This window comes from Aquila chrysaetos, chromosome 22 (genome assembly GCF_900496995.4).
Source record: "Aquila chrysaetos chrysaetos chromosome 22, bAquChr1.4, whole genome shotgun sequence".
Classification (NCBI taxonomy): Eukaryota; Metazoa; Chordata; class Aves; order Accipitriformes; family Accipitridae; genus Aquila; species Aquila chrysaetos.
Genome location: NC_044025.1, coordinates 15037499 through 15055941, shown reverse-complemented (window position 1 = coordinate 15055941; position 18443 = coordinate 15037499). Strand labels below are relative to the sequence as shown.

General features: G+C 44.1%; 1 protein-coding gene and 1 long non-coding RNA gene across 3 annotated transcripts in view; one reads left to right on the top strand and one right to left on the bottom strand.

Annotated features, from left to right (window-relative positions):
- GLRA1 (glycine receptor alpha 1) overlaps positions 1-17854 on the bottom strand; it is a 39971-nt gene extending 22117 nt beyond the window's left edge. For both annotated transcript variants that reach the window (XM_029998059.1, XM_029998060.1), the window contains exons 1-2: positions 16755-17854; positions 988-1118 (exon numbers count right to left, since the gene is read on the bottom strand). In XM_029998059.1, coding sequence (XP_029853919.1) covers positions 988-1118; positions 16755-16810 — 187 coding nt within the window. In that variant the 5' untranslated portion in view covers positions 16811-17854. The remainder of the gene's footprint in view (positions 1-987; positions 1119-16754) is intronic.
- Positions 17855-17896: 42 nt separating this feature from the next.
- Positions 17897-18443, top strand: part of LOC115334179 — a 142854-nt gene continuing 142307 nt past the window's right edge. Inside the window, exon 1 of the long non-coding RNA XR_003921064.2 lies at positions 17897-18236. This is a non-coding gene — a long non-coding RNA (uncharacterized LOC115334179). The remainder of the gene's footprint in view (positions 18237-18443) is intronic.

The window sequence follows — 18443 nt, the reverse complement described above, 5'->3', positions numbered from 1 at the left end:
ATTACCAAGACATAAGCTTCCCACCTACACTTGGATTTAAGAGCCCAGTATAGAGCTTATTGTCTGAAGCTGGATGGCAGGTGCTGTCACCAAGATTAATGGGTCCTGGGAGTCCTATGATAGCATTGCCAGTGACTCTCTGGAGGAAGGAGGAGGAATTGGTAGTAGGAAACAAAAGAAATGAATGAAATGAACATTGAGGAGGGCTGAACAGTGGCTGAGAGGGGGTAGGTCCCACTTTATCTCTGGGTGTGATTCAAGGGCAAATAGCTCTGGGAAAGTGAGCTCAGTTAAAAAGAAAACAAAACAAAAAAAACCCCACAAAAAACCCGATCAAACCCAAACCCCACCCTTGTTAGAAGAGGTGTTTTGAGGAGCAAAGAAAGAGGTTCTGTTGCCTCTCCCAGGGCCTGCACCAATGCTGCTTGGCTGCCAGTGAGTATTGGGTGAACTGGGGAAATCAGGTGTGAACTGGAGCTGTGTTGGGTGCTCGCTTAAAAGCCCCTTTACTATGGGGGACAGTGGTTGGTCAGAGCTGCCCCTGGCATCTTACTGAATTCCTCCGGACCTGATGGGAGAGACTCCTCTTGGCTTCAGTGGGTGTAAGGGGGGAGCATTGCCCACTATTAGAAGGTGCTGTGGGCAGTGACTTAAGGGGAAACGAAAGTTGAGGTTTTTCTCCTAATCTGCAAGATGTTCAGCTCCCTGCCAGTCCCTGCTTGGTTTGGCAGGATCCCCGATCCCTATATTGAAGTTTTTCCTGCATGTAAAGTTGTTACAAGGTTGTTCCCCTTCTGAGTGGAAGCTGGATGCCTTTCCAGACATCAACAAGGGATCAATGTGCCAAATCTCTCATTAACATACACATTTCATATGAACCTAAAGATTGTTCATGTTCCATATACAGTTAGGGAGGCATTCGTGAGGATTGCATGCAGTTTTCAGTCCCAAAATGAAATAAAGCCACAAAGCAGGGTTTTTGCATACCTTTAAAATTTGGCCTGATCCTGGCATCGTATCCTGAAGTTCGCCCCATCAACTTATCCAAGAAATCGGAAGGAGACATGGGTTTGGGGGCAGATCGTGCTGCTGCTTCAGCTTCTTTGGAGGCCGCCAGGCTGTGCGAGTAGAAAGAAAGAGGGTGTTTAAGTGTACGTCCCATGCTGCTGGGGAGGGTTTGGGGTCCAGAAACAGAGCAGCCAGCATCTCATTCCTGCTGTGAGGCAGGATGGGTACCCATGTGAATTCCTAATGAGGCTGGTCTCTGCTAATTTGTTTGCCCAGCCCAAACATCTCTGAATACAGAATCCCAGCTGCCACCAAAGTAGAAGAGAGATGATGAGTGGAGAAAATCCTTTTGTGAGTTTAGGTATAGCTCCTTGGCATGCCACTAAATTACAAATGTGAACTCTGGCACTGAGCTCCACAGGTAAAATACACTCTGAGATTAGCCTTGGGCAGCAATTACGGCTTAATTACATGGCAAATAGCAAGGAGCATATTTGGTACTCTGACAGTCTAATTTTCCAGAAGGCAGGTAGGATCAGAGCAATCTGGAATTCAAGGCTTAAATGAGCGTCATGTGATTGTATAGCTCCTGCAGAGCCTTTGGGACTGTAGGAGATAGATGTATTTTTGCTTCCAGCTTGCTGGTCAGTCCAGCATTTGCTATTGGTACCTGCAATGCAGGGGTCTGAGTTCAATACAGCAACACAGCTTGTGGACGGGGAGGTGTCTGGAGTGTGATCCTGAAATGATATTCCTGTTGGGTTGAGGATGAAAGCAAATGAAGGCTTTTGGGAACCTGTATGGCCTCTGGGGCAGAAAGAGTGAAATTACCAATTTATCTGTAGAAGATGAAAATCTAAGGCTGGCAACGTGCCTTCTGACCCTATGGGAGTCTACAAGATCTGCAGGGTGGTGATTTGGGCTTACGAAGTCTCTGTTGTTGCCATCTACGCAGCAACAAGTGACCCCTGGTACTAGGTGCTTATTCTCAACTTTGCAGGAAGGTTTGATTTCCAAGATAGGAGTAGACACTATTTGGTTCCTTCCCTATGGCTATATGGCTTCTGCTTGAACACAGATCTGTTGCCAGGCTGAAAGTATGGTGTAAAATTGCCTAGACTGGCAAAAGCCCCACAAGCCCATAGGTGACATGCAATGTGCTTAGGGCAAGAGCTGTCTCTGCCTGTGGGTTCAGATGCCTGATGCTGGTTAACGCCTACAGCCAGTATTGCAATGCAAATGTATAATAAGCCAAAGCAAGCTGCTCAGGAGGAAGTGAGGCTCATTGCTTCACCCTTTGCAAAACTCCTGACTTTTTTAAAGTACCAAGGCTCTGTGGGAACTGTGAGAAGCCACTGTGGCAGAGCAGCTGAGAGGCCTAAGCGTGTTCACAACAGGCACAAGATATTTAGCTACATGTGTCCTCTCAAATGACACCATGGAGTCCTCTTTCAGCATGAGGACCTCACCTTGGGAAGTTTTGCATTTCTTGTATCAAGAAACTTTGCAGTAATCAAACCTGCTGTCGTTCAGAAAAGTAGTGCTAAGTACTGACACAAGATCTATCAGGAAGAATTTAGGGACGGTTACTATGCATGGCATTAATGTGACCCTGCCCTCAAAGACCTGTTCATACAATGCAAGTTTGAGCTGAGACTCCAAAACCACAAATGTTATCTGTCAAGAGCATTTTGAACCACCAGGTTCCCTGGGACTTTAAAAATGGGTGGGATTCAAAAGGGCTTGGGTACCATAATTTCAAAATCAGGAGTCTGTAGTAACCTGTATTGCCTTGACTTTCTTCTCTAGTGTTAGCAGTGATGGCTTGCCAAGCCTTGGTTTTCAATCCTGCAAACTCGCAACTGCAGTCTGGCTTCTTTTGCAGGCTGCAACTGTATTGGCATTCTCTGATTACTAGATTTTTAACTGTTAAAAATGGTTTACTTTCTGAAGTAAAGAGGGGGGATAAATTCCAGATCACTTCCAGTGAGAGTCTAAAACTAGGGGTTTGTTCACCCTTTATATATTCACAATCCACTCCCACACCGGACCTTATCTGAACTAGCTGATGCACACCCATGCTTGGAGGTGATCTGACAAGGTATGGATCTAGATTTTACTATAGCCACGTGCCATTTCTTGCCTAGTCTCCACCTCTGCTCCAAGAAACTATGCAAAGCCAAACCAGTATGTTTCAGGGGTAAATGGGGTTGTGGAATGGGTGATGTTTTTTAATTTATTTTTCTTTTTTGGTAGAAGGAATACAACAGGGTGCAATTGATTTGCAAACTCAGAAGAAAAAAGCTGGGAGTGGGAGGACAATCAATATTGGGCTCGACTACTGCATTCCAATAGAGTGTCTGCATGGCAATGAGTTGAGAGAAGATTTCAATTAAGCAGCAAATGACTTTGGTAACCAAAGACTCCTGCCACTTCAGCAGCAAGATGCCAGATAGTGCAATACACTGATTTCTTCTCATTAACTGTAGACTGGAGGAAGTATATGGAAGTGGAGAAGTGGGGGGCAGGGGGGGATGAGGCAATACAAATCTAATAAGCTTTAAGTGCAAAAAGATAATTAGAGACTGCAATTCCCCTGGCATTCATTTTTTAAAAAATGAGGTGAAAAAGCACAGAAATTGGTGCTCAGCTTTCCTGTAAATTCAGGGTGAAAGCCTGCGCTGAATATGTTCACTCCACTTCCAAATGAATGAGTCTGCTGGTATTTCTTGGGTGCCATTTTCTGATTCTTTCTGCATCAAAGTTGCAAGTAAATTAATTTCAAGGGCTCAGTTCCCACATGGAAGTATATGTTTAGATAAACGAATCCCACAAGCATCTGGGAGAGGACTGCTCTGTCACAGCCCCACTGCTTTCTGCAGCTTCATGCCCATCCCTATGAGCAGTTTCTGTGAGCACCTTTGGGGATGTGCTGAAACTGTCAAATGTGGTTTCATGCCTCCTGGTGTGTGTTTTAGAAGCTCCGTTTGGCTGCTGTGTGGTGTTACCCAGGTGACTTAGGAATGATGAGTTCTGAGTTTCCTCCAGTTTCTATTTGGTTACTAAATGTTTTCCTAAAATGAGCTGGTAACAACTTCCCCCCCCTAGATTTAAGAAGAGAAGGCAAGAAAGCAGGGGATGAGGGAAGAGCAAAGCCTTTCCAGCAGCAGGCTCTATGGGCAGCAGGCAGATGTGTCTGCTCCCTGATCTCCTCAGAAATAGTAGTAGAAAACACCACTGGGAGCTACAGAGGCTGACCCCCGCCATGCACACACTTTGGAGGGATGGACTGCATCTAACACAACCCTGAAATGTTCACTCAGGTTGTGACAACTGGGCTTTGTTATGGCAGTTTAGCTCCAACAGCACCCGAAAAAGCTATTGGCTTCTGCTATCTTCAAGGTCTGTCTTGACCAGTTCTGTGTGTGCTGCCTTAGGAGCTTTCTGGGATTTTCTCCATCCCTTAATTCTTACAGAAGCATCCTTGAAAGTCCCATGGGACTGTTCATCTCCTGGCCCAGCAGAGATGGGGAGAAGGAAATTGCCAAGTGATTTGAAAATTATTGATGATAGAAGAGAATTGGAAACTTAGGGTGGGTTGTTGTGTTGTTCAGAGAGAAAATTTATTCTCTGAATAAACAAAAGGAGGCAAAACATGTAACAAAAACACTGAGCTTGTAGTTTGCATTGGTGCAAGAATGTTGTCTGAGCCGTGAGCATCTTGGTGCATTTTAATAGCAGACAGACAGCGGCTTATCTTATTTATGCTGGTGTAATCCCTAGTGGATCTGGCTGAGAAAGTGCCATCAGGCAATCATCACAACAACAACAATGGAAAGGATCTCTTCAAAGGTTGATGAACTAGCATAATATTTTGTGATATTAATGCTGGCATGTAAGCAGACACCACCAAGCCCCTAGGAAGTCCAGCCCACGAGCAGGTATGTGAAGGTGAAAGCTGGCGGAGATGAACAGCCCAGCTACTCAGAATTGCATTCCTTAAAATGGAGCAGTTGGGCTTTGCAGGACACCTATTACTGGTTTCTCCCAGCCTATACAGGCACTGTTTGCTCTGCCTGCATTATTTTGTTTCAGCTAAACAGATGATATATTCTTTTAAAAAGTTATTTGGTTTAGAAAGGGGCTCTTCTGCAGTCTGGATGTATCAGTTTGCTTGGTTCCCAGTTCCCCAGTTGGCTGTTTCCTCATCCTCCCCCCATTTGTATGGCCCTTGTGCAATAATTTCATGCTTTTTTTTTTTTTTTTTTTTGGCTGTGTCTATGGTTGTCCATCTAATTAAGTCCAACATCACAAACTGCCCTGTTCTGGTTGAACGCTGATACTGAGAAATGTCAATTTTTTTCTTTGCGAAGAGGAGAGATGAAGGAATTTAATTAGCATGGGGCCTCTATTCCCCTGTCAAATAATTTAATTGTTAATCATTAATTCTGAGGGTAAAAAATAATGTCTGGCAACAGAAACACAAACTGTTGCAAAACAAGTGTTTGCAGAGGAAATATCTCCCTGCAAAGTGTGGAAGGCTCAGGTCCCTGTGATGGTGCAACATCAGTGGCTCAAGAGAACAGCACTGGGTTTATTCCTCTGGTCGGGCTCTCTGTGGGTTGGGGAAATAGAAGATAGCTGATCACTTACCCTGGTTCAGTGCTGCTCAGCAAAGGTTTCTGAAGTGGTTTGTTTATTTTGAAACGCAATGCAAGCCAGAAATCTTGGCAGGGATGTGTTGGGAGTAGTGTTCAGGTGAGCTGGCTCACACATTTGTCCTTCAAATGTGATGTTTTCTGTAAGTAGGCATCCCAGGGGAGAGGAATATCCATCAGGTCTTTGAGGCAGGCTGAGGTGACCAGTATAACTGTTTCTCCCATTACCTTCAAAATGAGGCTAGGGCAGCCTGGGGTCTTGGGGACACAGGAGAATTGATGAGCTTAGTTTTATTGACTCCAGCAGGCTCTGAGCGGCATAATCGCAAAGAGGACATCAGACGGTTGGCACAGAAAGGCATCGTGCTGTCGATGATTAACTAGCATTACCCGTGGTAACTCTCCCCCGGCTGTTCCCAAACTATCTCCCTGGTCCCTGAGACGGTGCCTTTTGGGCGCAGAGACTGGAGCTCAGCAGAGCCCAGCCCGTGTTCAGCCTCAGCTGATTCTGGGGCTGCCTGTCTCCATCTTGTCCTCAGCAGCTGGAGAGAGGGAGGAAGGACAGAGGAGAGATTTTTTTCCTGGTGAAAAGGAAAATGGGCAGCCCTAAACTCTGTACCCAGACTGTTATTTCTGACTGCACGTCAACATGTTATCTGGAGGGAAATGCTGCCAGACGCTGGCCTGGGAAGGCTTGGCAGAGACTGCGAGCAGACTTTTTTTTTTTTTAATGATTAGATTTACTATCAAAATGAATAGCACAATCAATATTGATATGCAATTCAATTAAAAAGGATGAAACTCGTTGTCTGCATGTTTTTCTCTGTCACGTTGTCTGAATTCCTGGCCTATAGTAGTAGAGATGGACAGGATAAAAGAGTGGAGGTGCGTGGGGAGAAGAGAGCCCCGATGCTATGGTTTTGGCCTGCCATGGTGCAGAGTAGCAGGAGCTCTGAGCGTTACAGATGTGCTGGTTGCACAGTACTGATTGCAATCCATGTGGTCATGCTCAACTGCTAGTCATTACAGTCCCTGCAGTATGGATGTGGGGTGTGCTACAGGGGTGAATCTGCAAAGCTGGTTCTCAGAGGTGGGGAGGAAATTTGGACTTGGTTGTTTTCTTAATTCAGCTGAGAGCTTGTGCAAGAGTTGTAAAGCAGACCTGGATGTTGGGACAGGATAGGAAAATAGCTGGGTATGGTGAAACTGGTGAAATATGGAGTTTGAAAACCTGTGAGAAGAAGATTTCACTCTGACAAAGAAATGGTCTATAAGCTATTATTTATCCCTACTCATGGCAGGAGGAGGGGGATGGGAATAAAATAAGTAGGCTTGTTAAATGTTGCCGTGTCTATCTTGGATGGTTGTGCTCTGCTGTGAGCTGTTTAAACCAATTTTAGCTTTTGCACCAGAAGTAACTGCATTGCAGTAGTCACAGGATGTAATCAGTTAAAGTTTTAACCCGAAGGATTCCAAAACACTCTCAAAGGCCCTGCACAACACCTTACCACTGGTCCCTGTGGCTGTACAGGACTAGAGGAGCTGGGAGACACTTTTCCATGGGCCTCAGGGAGTTAACCCCCTGCGATCATTTCCATCCAGGGAAAGCTGCAACAACTTTACTGGAGTGAGAAAAATCTCGTCTTCACACTGCAGCATTCTGGTGTCTCTGCGTTCCACTGCCATGTTCCTGCAGCCCATGGCTCCTCCGCCATATGGCAAAACACCCTGTCCAGAACTATAAAACATCCCAATTACACTGATTAACTCTATGGAAAGACACCAGCACTTGGAACAATTGCTGACGCTGCCTGGACAGAGCAATAAGAAAATAATAAATGACTAGACAATCAGCTGGGGGGTGAGTAGGGAGAAATCTGCATGTTGCATATAGTTGAGGTGGGAAGAGCACAGGGAGACCAACAAATTGCATGGGAGTAGTGCTCAGTTGCATGCAAGGTCCCTGCTTTTACAAGGACTGTTGTTCAAACTCTCATATGTTGTGTGGTCACTCTTGCTTATTGCATATTAAATGAAAAGTGTGTGTTAAAGTCAGTTTTGAGCCACAGGCATTCTCTCTAGTGACGTTCTCAACTAATTCCTCTTCCAGAAGTGTCTACAGCTCTTGGAGCACAAGTAGAGACTTTCTGGAGATGTATGATCCTAAGCCACTGAGACAGGTTTGAAAACATAATTCAAACAACGGAAAAGCACAAGTCAATGCTCAGGTTTTAATCACTTGTGAACTAAATTCAACAAACACCAGCATTGACTCTTATATGTGCATATACTGAAGGATTTAAAAAAAAAAAAAGTTATAATTGTGTTTTTCATTGAAAAAACAAAGGGGAAAAAAAAATCCCTGCAAAGACAAAAGCATGTGTCTTCTTCACACACACTGAATATTCCCTTTAAAGTCAGGGGGGCTAGTCAGATATTTAAAGTTATGCATAAACAGCCTTCCTGAATGCAGTAAATAAAGGGGGAAAATGTCTTTACAAGACAAGGCTTCATATTCTAGGTAACAATATTCTCTTCACTGATGTGCTCTTGATTTAGCATTTGGACGGAGAGCTGGGGTGGGAACCTCAATTGACGTCAGAAGGCTTTTAGATCACAGACCAGACAAGTGTCAGAGAATTACAAGAAATCGTGGATGCTCTTCTATCTATAGCTCTGCAGTCGCACTATCAGGCATGTTTTCATCAGTTCAAATAACTTACTACGGCAGCTTTTTAAAAATTAGTTTTAGTTTAAGGATTTATGCTGCTCGTTAAGGTTGGATAAGAATATTGTAACTGCTTTTTTCTTTTTTGATAAATCAGAGGTAGTATGAATAGAATTCTTTTAAAAGAGATATAACATGCAGTGCAGAGTGGTGGTGGGTTTTATCTTCCGAAACTTTTTTGCTTTGAAATGCCTCCTGAGCCAACATGCATAACCTCCCTACAAAATTGTGGGTCCCACAGTAAAACTGGGGGTCTCCAATGTGTCTGTGTTGTACTGTGTAAAATGAGTTGCATGATGAGAGAGCTCATTTTGATATTTTCTGATAGAACTAGTTGTCATTGCAATGCAAATACCCTGCTTGGAGATGAATGTTCCTTCTGTGCTGTCTGTGATTCCTGGTGTAATTTATCAGTTTATTCATGAGCTATAATGAAATGTAACTTCTGGAATGAATGGCTAAGCTCTGGGTCCCCTGCCCAGAAGGGCTCTTCTCCCCACTGCGGCTGCCCTCTGACTTTGGTTTCTTCATCTCCCTGACAAAAAAAAAAAAAAAAAAAGCCAACATCTTTTCAACCCTGGCAGTGCTGCAGGGCCTGCGTTGGTGCAGGAGAGCAGGTTATGTTTGATGAGGCTCGGTCTTTGTCAGCCACGCTGCTGGGAGATGATTTCTAAGCCCATAGCTCTGTGTCAGGGTGTGATGGATGGGGCTGGAAGCTGGAGGATGCTTGCGATTCTCAGGCACACGGGGTGGCAGGAGAGGTGGGATGCACGCATTTTGGTTTGTAAATCACATCTGGGGAGCTCTGGTGCAGGAAAAAAAAAAAAGAATCTGCGTGTGTGGATATGCCAGGAACTGTTGCCCTGCTCAGCAGTGCTTCCAGAAGGTAAAAGCACTGGGAGTGAACAAAGAGACAAGACTGTAAAGATACCCCACAAAAAGTCACTTTTTTTTTGTCCACAGCCTATCTTTGCAGTTCTTACAAGACAAGAAAAGGCTGCCTCACCCAGGAATTCAGAGAATCTTGCTTCCCTACTCCCAATTGTGGTAATACATGTGGTGTGCAGATCCTGCTGTGGTGTGGGACACATCTTGCACAGGGGCTCTTGGCACTAGCGGGGACATCTGGAGCTAAGGATTTTTTTTTAAAGGGTGCTGATAACAGCTGACCCTTCTACGCTTTCAGTTTTTATACCTCCCCCATAAGAGAGGGGGGGAGGGGCCTGTGCTTTGTACAAAGCATCTTTTTACTTGCATCATCTGAAATAATAAGAAAAAAAAAATTGAAAGGAAATCTGGTAAAGGTGGGAAGTCATTAATTTTGTTGGATTTTCTGCACGATTCCTGGCTCAGCTGCATTTTGCTGGTGAACTAGATGCACGCGATAGTGGTCCGATCCACCATTGATCCCACTTCTGTTGCTATTTATTGATTTGTGTGTTTACTCCAGCCCTGCTGGGGCTGGGAGACAGGATCTGCATTCTGGGCAAGTGGTCCTAGGGGCAGGCATTGCTGGCAGGGCAGGCGTGGGGGGTAGCTGCTGTCAGCAGCTTTCGTCTGAAGGCAACGTGTGCGATGATTGATTGCACTGCAAGCCCAGCTGTTCCATGCATGCGACACTCCTTGTCTTGGCCACCTCTTGGTAGTTTTTTCCCTCTTCACCCACCCTGCAATGAGGCACTGATAAAAACAAGAGAGTTCCCTGGCTGTTTGCTAAGGCATTTAGGTTTTTTGTCTTTTTTTCCTCTCTTTCCTAGCGGGCTGTGAGCCACAGTGGAAGGGTGAAGAGGGAGAAATCAAAAGGAAAGCAGGTGCAAAAGTGTATTCTTTTGTTTTCCCCTCCCTCTCAAAATCCAAATTTCGTGGGGTTTGGTAAATTAAGATTTCTCCTGCTTTTCTCAGCTGGCACTTAGATTCAACAGAGATGTATTTACAGGATGCCAACTGTGTCTATGTACCAGCCAGATGTGGTACAGTCCCCAAATCAGCAGCTTACCATGGTGCATTATATAGATGAAATAATTGTCTGCATAATGGGGAGTGTTCAGCGTGTGTAAATGACGGGTGCATCTGTCTCTATCTATTTCTGTTCTCTGCAGGCCCTCTCTGTGCTCTGGCCTTACCAAGGGGACAAAAGCTGTATTTCTGTTTGTTTTTAATTTTTTCAGAGATTTAGGAGTAGCACCAGTGGGATCAAAGCATGCAGACCTCCAGGACCAGATCAGCTAGGGCATATCAGCAGTTTCCCAAGAGGTTAAGGGGACTACATCATTTTGCACCAACCGACCATCTTGGCTAAGAAATACCGATGCAAACCACCTCCCCTCGAGGGAAATGGTTTCTGTTGTCTGGCTTTGGAAGTGCAAATGTAAATTGTTTGGATACTTTGGGGGAAGGGTCAGAGAAACAAAGAAATGGTGAATTTTGTTTTGTTTTATTTTTGCCTCTAAGGGGAACTGACCTGCTGAATTAGCAATATTTTTTTTTTGCAATGCAAAAGTGGCTCTTTTCTGGGCTGTGCAAGTAGGTCTAGAAGTCAGGAGCCAGACAGCCTGGTGTTGAGTTGTCTGGTCATGGCTGCTGGTGATCCTTCTGGTGCCTTGCGCTGGAGCAGCAGGAAGAATTCCTGCTTCTCTCGCTCCTTCCTTTTTGCTTCATTTATCCCAAATTTGGGGTTTTGTGGGGTTTTTGTTTGTTTTTTTGTTTGTTTTTCCCCACACCGTAATTATCAAAAGCGCTTGGAATGATGCTTTTTGTCAATCAAAAAATCGAATCAAACCATGGAGAGAAGAGTATGCTGGAATGACATTTTTAGCATGTGAAAGAATATGATGAGCCGTTTCTCTTAGGTGTGAGGTGCACAAGTGTAACCATACTTCATAAGAATAGAAATCATTGTGCTCTTGCTGATAGATAAAGGTCAAATGAAAGTATGCAAGGTAACGACAGCACAAGGGTAATTTACTGGAAATAACGAAACCCTGATTTAATGTGCCACAACACAGAGAGCCAATACAGCCAAATAAAACAGATAGAAATCAAAACACATTATCAGCCTATCTGTCGTCTTAATACTAGTCACTCTGGGATTCTCAGAAAAGCTCCAGGTTATAGAAAATGAGCAAGTGAAACTCAGTTAGTAGTTTTAGATGATTTGACATATTTAGATGTTGTGGATTTGATTTGGATGTTGTGATTTTTAAAGCATGATTTATTTTTAAAAACCTTGTCTTTCATTAATACCTAAATAGCAATTATATCCATTAGGTGGTCTGACATCTTGTTCTCAATACTGAAATTTGGTGAGCCCTTTTAACCTGCATGCTCAGATGAACTGAGAACAGACTTCTCTGCTGGTTTTCTATCACAGATGAATGATCAGTGGTTAGTGCTGGGATAATAAAGTAATTTAATTTTGGACATTGATTAACATCCTAATTCATATGCTGGGATCCTTTTCTATCCAGGTCAGCTCATGAGGATTTGGTGAGATGAATTTCATAAGCCAACAAGGAAAGTGTTTGCCCAAGACTGGGGAAACTCCAGCGTGCTGTTGCATACAAGTGCTTTCCTTTTTGACTTGAATCACTTGGTCAGTAGCAGAATGAACTTTTTAGCCTGTAGTCTGTGCTATTAAATCAGAGACACTTAAAACAGAGTCAGAGGGTCCTTTGGTGCTGACTTGCTTCATACATAAGGGTCTCCAACACCTCCTTCATGGGAGAAGAGGAATAAGGGGAGACCAAATTTCCATGCCTAAATTCTTGTTCTTGAAGGAAGTATCTGTAGACAGTTCATATGACGTAATGCCATTACTTGTAAGGGCAGGATCCTACCATTCCCTCCACATATTGATCTCTTTCCAGAAGCGGCTCCCTTCAGGGATTTGAACAGTAAATCTGTGTTCTGCCAGTGGGACTTTACTGCAGTATAGGTTAATGTTCAGTGGGAGTCAAGGTGGACAGCCAGTCTATATAACCCAAAATCTGCACAGCAGCAGTGCCTCAGAGATTAAGGATATTTTATTAGTGCATGTGAGAAACAGCAACATTTTTTGTAATGTTTTTGTTAAGCAAGGTGATTATCTATGGTTTTCCTGCTCCTTTCCCCACCCATAATGGGAGGAAATGGTTTTTGCCCAGGCATTTGTAGACCCTTTCTTTTGTTCTGATCTATCCAAAGAGCAGGTCTGGAGTCATTCAAGGCAGCTCTTTAGAGAGGAAGGTTAAGATTAGACTGTGTTAGAAAATGTTTTATGTACTTTACGTTGATTTGTCTTCATTGCCTAGAATGCGAGTGAATTGTTATGGGTGGTTGGAAGTGTGTATCAAAGTCCCTGCAGAAGGCAGGGTCCCAAACATTTTGGGCTTCTACAGGGATGACACCAAATTACTCTTTCTTTGTGGAATGATTTATAAGGGTTTCTAGGTAGAATTGTCTACCTCATTGCATTTTCAAACCTTGAATATGTAACACTTTTTTATCAGGGTCTCTAATGGGGCTATTACAGGTTGCAAACCAAAGAAGTTAAAGAGTGTCCTTAAAGCCATCTTGTCCAAGCCTTTGCAAAATCATTTTTATTTTGTGGAGGAGCTGACAGACTCAGCAGAGGCACAACAGGTCATAAGGCACAACTTCTAGTAGATTTTAGTTAGTGTGAGGAAAATACTCTTTAACTACTGAGAATATCTGCAACATTGCTTAGCTTGTGGCTCTGGAAGCCTCTGGTTAGCACTTCATTCACAGGCACCTCTGTAATGTTATCTAGCACTGCAGAGCTATAGCAGAAGGTTTGGAGATAACATGCACATTACTCTCCTTTTCCTTCCCCTGCCTTTTATTTTCTTGTATTTTCAAGAGGCCGAAATCAGCAGCGATCCAATCACCTACTATACTTGTCAAGACTGTTTTAGGAAAAAGTGTCCGTCTTTCCACAAAGTTAAGAGGCATCATATTCACAATGGCATCTTCTTATTGTTTTAAAAACTGGAATCGAAGAGCTCTGTTACTGACAGGAGGGAATATAAAAATGCCAGTTAGAGCAATCCAAAAGGGTCTGAGGCTGGCAGCAACTTTTAGCCTGTGAATCACTCGGAGCAGTAGCCTTGAATCACTCCTGCTAGCTGACAGATTGCTGTTCAGAAGGGGCCAACTCAGATCTTGATTCAGTGAAGGTCATGCTGCTGATTCCTGATATACAGAAATGCAATTAGGACAAGGATCAGGCCCAAACAATTTCAAAGCCTCACAGAACAGTGTCCAGTTGGGTAAGGTGCCAGTTCTAGGCTATCTCTTATCTCCTAACTTGTATAAGGTGCATTCCTACCACTGGGCTTATGCAGTGGTGTTTCTGGACCACTACAGCTATTAAAAAGTGATGGTACAACAGAGAGTCCAGGCAAGATCATCACAGGGTAGGGGTAGCTTTTTGTTCTGCATGAAGGAATTCACAGCTGAACCAGGGAATGAACATGCAGTGTATGTAGTTAGACTTTGGGAGAATGTTTGTATATGTCTCCACAGATATAAGCAGGACATCTGGAAGTCCCTGCATAAATATTGTCCAATCTATTTTTATTTTCAAGAAATAACATTTTGCCTTACATAGATATGTGTAAGGAAAGGTTGATCAAGCAGCCTGTCTGTTGGGAGACTTTGTCCCCCACCCCAACCCAGTTTCCATCCCTGCCTCTATCCAGGTTCTCAGTAAATGTCTTAGTCACAGCTAAGTGACTGCAGTCCGAGAAGGCAGGTAGCAAAATGGGAAATGCTCTTCCATAAAGAAAGGCATGTCAGAATAAGCCGCTTATTGCAAATTCCTTTTAAAACACCCCAACTGTAACAGAAACAAATATCATATTGGCCATACCATAATGTTTGCATTCACACACCAGCTGTTACTCTTTCCCACAGGGTCTTGTTTTTTAAAAGGCTGATGAAGGACGTTTTTGTTAAGCAACAGATCTCGTCTTATTTCCTATATTGGCTGTATCTAATTTTCCTTTAGGACTTGGAATTTTTCTTTATTTTTGTGGTGTATGTGCTAACATATAATGGATTCTCTTTCCAGAATATTTTTGACAGGCTGACAATTAAGTGTGGTACACCCTGTAATTTAAAGCAATGCATACTTCTATCATGGATTATTGGATTATCAGCTTGTGGGTTTTTAAACACTATGTATGACTGAGTGCAGGAGTAATTGGCACACTAAATTTATGAATGACTGTTAATGAATAAACTTCTCTCACTGAAACTGAAATAGCAAAGCTATTCCTGGACCAGAAAGGCTGGTAGATTTTTGGCCTGTAGCAAATTGAACACATAACACAATGCGGGAGAAAAAAAAGAAAAATATTGCTTAGAGTCAGTTCTGAGCAGGAATTACTGAATTTTCTTCTTGTTTGGAAAATGATTGCAGTATATAAAACAATTTGGTTTCAACATCTCCCTGTAATTGAATTAAAGCATTTTCAGATTTTCTGAAATTGTTAATTTCAGGAAAACTAGACTTCCAGAAATACCTTTTGTATGCAATATGACATAATCATATATAGCACATATGTATATACATATATGCATATGTATATAATTTATAACAGTATAAACATTTACATTAGAACCTGAAGGGACTGGTTTACTAATGTTTTGAATGCCCAGGACTTCAATTGATGTTCTGAGAATCTGTAAGTGCTCACATGTGTTGTGTGATGCATAAGTGTGCATCATAGAACAGGATCAGCAAGACAAGTATGTAACATTTTCACTTGTTCAGGCAGTTCAGAGGAGAGCCAGACAGATGCTTTAATGCCAGGGCCATAGGAAACTCAAGCCTGGAAATGCGCCTTTTTTTTTTTTTTTTAACCTTCCTTTTGCCTTCTAGCTTATTTATGGACAATATTGCAGAGCATTTATGTATTGTTTAATCTTGTTTATTTTATCTCTATGCTTCAACACTCTAACTAAAGAGTTTATTGCACATACATATGCTTCCTGTTGTCCACCCCACTGTATTGTGCAGTGCTGCTATACACTTGTGACTAAATAAGATGAGAAAGGACAGTTCTGAAGTACTGAGTGTTGTGCATTGCTTTTCAGATATTGGTGATTTTAGTTATTTCTAGAACTTCTTTCCTGGTTTGCCTAACAGATAAACATTAAATGCTTTGAGTTCATATTACAATCTTGCTGTCTGATTTTCTGTAGAATTACAGAAAAAATGGGAGTATCCCAATTTTTATGCCTGGAAAGCTGTTAGTGTTCAAAAAGGAGAGAGACCTCTAGCTAGAAAAGTCTGGCCAGTATCAGCAGGTCTGCTACTGTGATTCATAAAATAATAAGTATTACACCAGTGATGTATATGTAAATAATGTCTGTTCTTTCACATTAAACTTTAAGAAGAGACTTTGGTAAAATAGAGAAATGCAGAAGTAAGAGCCGTGCAACCAAAATGAAGTCTAAGATTGATGAGCAAGTTCAGGACATGAAAGAAGGTTTTTTTTTCAATTGCTTGTATCTGGCATGTATCACTTGCTAGAGCAGCCTGCATTATTCATGCAAATACAGAAGAGCTTCTACCTTCCAATATTATTTTTTTGTCCACTTAATAAAAGCACTGCAAGGAGAGATGGACCAGAAACAATTCTTTAAGACTAAAACTGTTTCTTCTCCTACCTTAGCCTTAATGAGAAACTGAACACATCTAAACCAGAGACAAAATACAGCTAGGTGATAACGGATATAATTGAAAAAAGCTCCCCGCATCTCCTTTGGCTTTCACTTAGATTCTGCAAGGGAGGGATGGATGTTGAAAACAACATGAAAGAAAAAAGTTGGGAAGGAAGGAGGTTATTCCTTGCTTTCAGTGACTTTAGACATAGCAAGCTGAGGAGATAGGGTGAGCCCTCCTTGAAAAGGAGTCCCGCGATTTCTCAAGATAACATAGCTAAGCAGTGAAAGCATCCCACGGAACTCACCTTAACCTGCAATCTGAGGATGGGGAGGGGGCGAGGTAGGAATATTTACCCGGGCAAATTCAAGTGCAGCATTCCCAGCCGCCACTAGTTGTCACTTTGCAACCAGCCGGGGTCGGTGTTTTCAGCACTGCGGTTAGCGAGATTGCGGTGCTAATTAAACGGAGTAACTCCCAAAGCCGCGGAAAGTCCCGAGCCCGGGGCTGTGCGATAGCCAGTCTCGGAGAACCGAGAGGAGGCGAAAAGGCAGCTCGAGAAAGGCGGAACGCCGCTGTCCTAAGGCTGAAGCTGTGCCTAGGGGCTGTGCCCCGAGCTTGGGGTGGGCACGGCGGTCCAGCCCGGCAGTGCCCGGCGCTCACACGCTCCTCCCGTAAAGCCGAGCCTTACCTGAAGAAAACGATTGTCTCCCACACGTAGACTCCGAGCGCGTTGACGTTGCACATTTTTCTAGCTCTCGCTGCTTTTTTTTTTTTTTTTTTGTACTCCGTGAGGGGTGGGCCGGTGGGGTTGGCCAATAAAGTAACCCGGCACTTGGGGAGAATGGGTAGGGGAAGCGAGCCACCCCTCCCGAGGCAGGCTGGGCAGGGGGAAGGCCGGGAGGGCTCCGGTCAGCACCCTGGACAGCGTCTGGCGGGCGGCTCCGGTCAGCACCCTGGACAGCGTCTGGCGGGCGGCTCCGGTCAGCACCCTGGACAGCGGCGGTGCGCGGCGCTCCGCGGGCGCCTGCGGAGCGGCCGGCGGCTCCGCTCCGGCGCTGCCTTGGCTCGTCCCTCCTCTCCGCCTGTGCCCCCGCCACCGCCACTGCAGTGGTGCTCGGGGCCGGAGGACCAGGCTTCCCGCACCGAAATCTCCCTTCAGCGGGATCTCGCTCCGGACATCAGGCTGGCGAGAGGGGGAGACGCAGGGGGTGTAGGTTTGCCATCAGGGTGGTGGGGGTAAGATGGGAGGGGGAGGGGGGGACGACTCTCAACAACCCGGGGCTTTAATCTCCGCTGCTAGCCAGGGTGTCTTCCTAATTACATCCACAGGAATTTGTCAGTGTGGAGCCGTGCTGCAGTCCCGGTTGTGTCGCTTGCCTGCCCGCCGTTTGGCTGCTGTTGATCCCTGCTTCCTGGGCTATTTTCCTCCCGGATAAGTTATTGCTGCTGGAGGGAAGGTGTCCCATTGCTCAGGGCTAGAGCGGAGGGGAATGAAGGGGAAGTTTCTTGGGAAACACTCCCATTGTGCTCAGAAAGAAAGTGGCTCAGTGTCCTCCTAATGCATCTCATTTCCCCTCTGCCCTCTCTCCCCTGCTAGGACTCGCCAGATCTTGGGAGTTTCTTGCTGCATTAATTTACTAAACTAAAAAAAAAAAAAGAAAGAAAAAAAAAAAGAAAGGAAAAAAGAAAAGGAGGGGGAGGTGGAGAAGAGGGAAGGCAGAGGGGAGGGGGTAACTCAGCCTCTCCACCATCCCAAGGCCCTCCTCTTAGCTGTGCTCATTGGTCTCGAGGCTGAAAAAACTACTCTAGGACGTGGTTGGATAAACGCATGTTGTTCAGCAGAAGCTGTTAACCTTTAAAGCGCTGATACGTTTTGGTTTATTTCATTTTTTTTAACCTGAATTGCTGTCTTTTTAAGAAGTCTCTGAAATCGTCTCCCTTGACAGGGCAAGCGTAACGTGCCTTAAGTCTCCATCTCGTGGAAGATCTGCTTGGTTAACAGTTGCTATGTGTTGCTGTTGGCTTTTAAGGAACATCTCTGTGTTGGGTTTTTTTTAGTGTGTTTTGGTGGTTTTTTTTCTCTTTGTTTTATTTGATTATTTTTTTTCCCTTTTGCATTTGGTTTTGCAAAGAGGTTTGGCAAACACCAGAGCCATCAAGGCCAGGGCAGGTAAGGAGCATTTGGCAGTTTCTTATTGCAGCTCCAGCAGTGCTCGCAGGGTGCCGAGTGTGGTGGTCGGGGCGGGGAGGAATGGGCTCCTTAGTCACTTTGTCAGTGTGTCACTCTGCTCGGCTTCTCAACTTCTGAAAATTGAAATTAAAACTTAGCTGTCCTAAATAATCTAGGATTTCTTTCTTCTCTCTTGTCCCGGTGTAA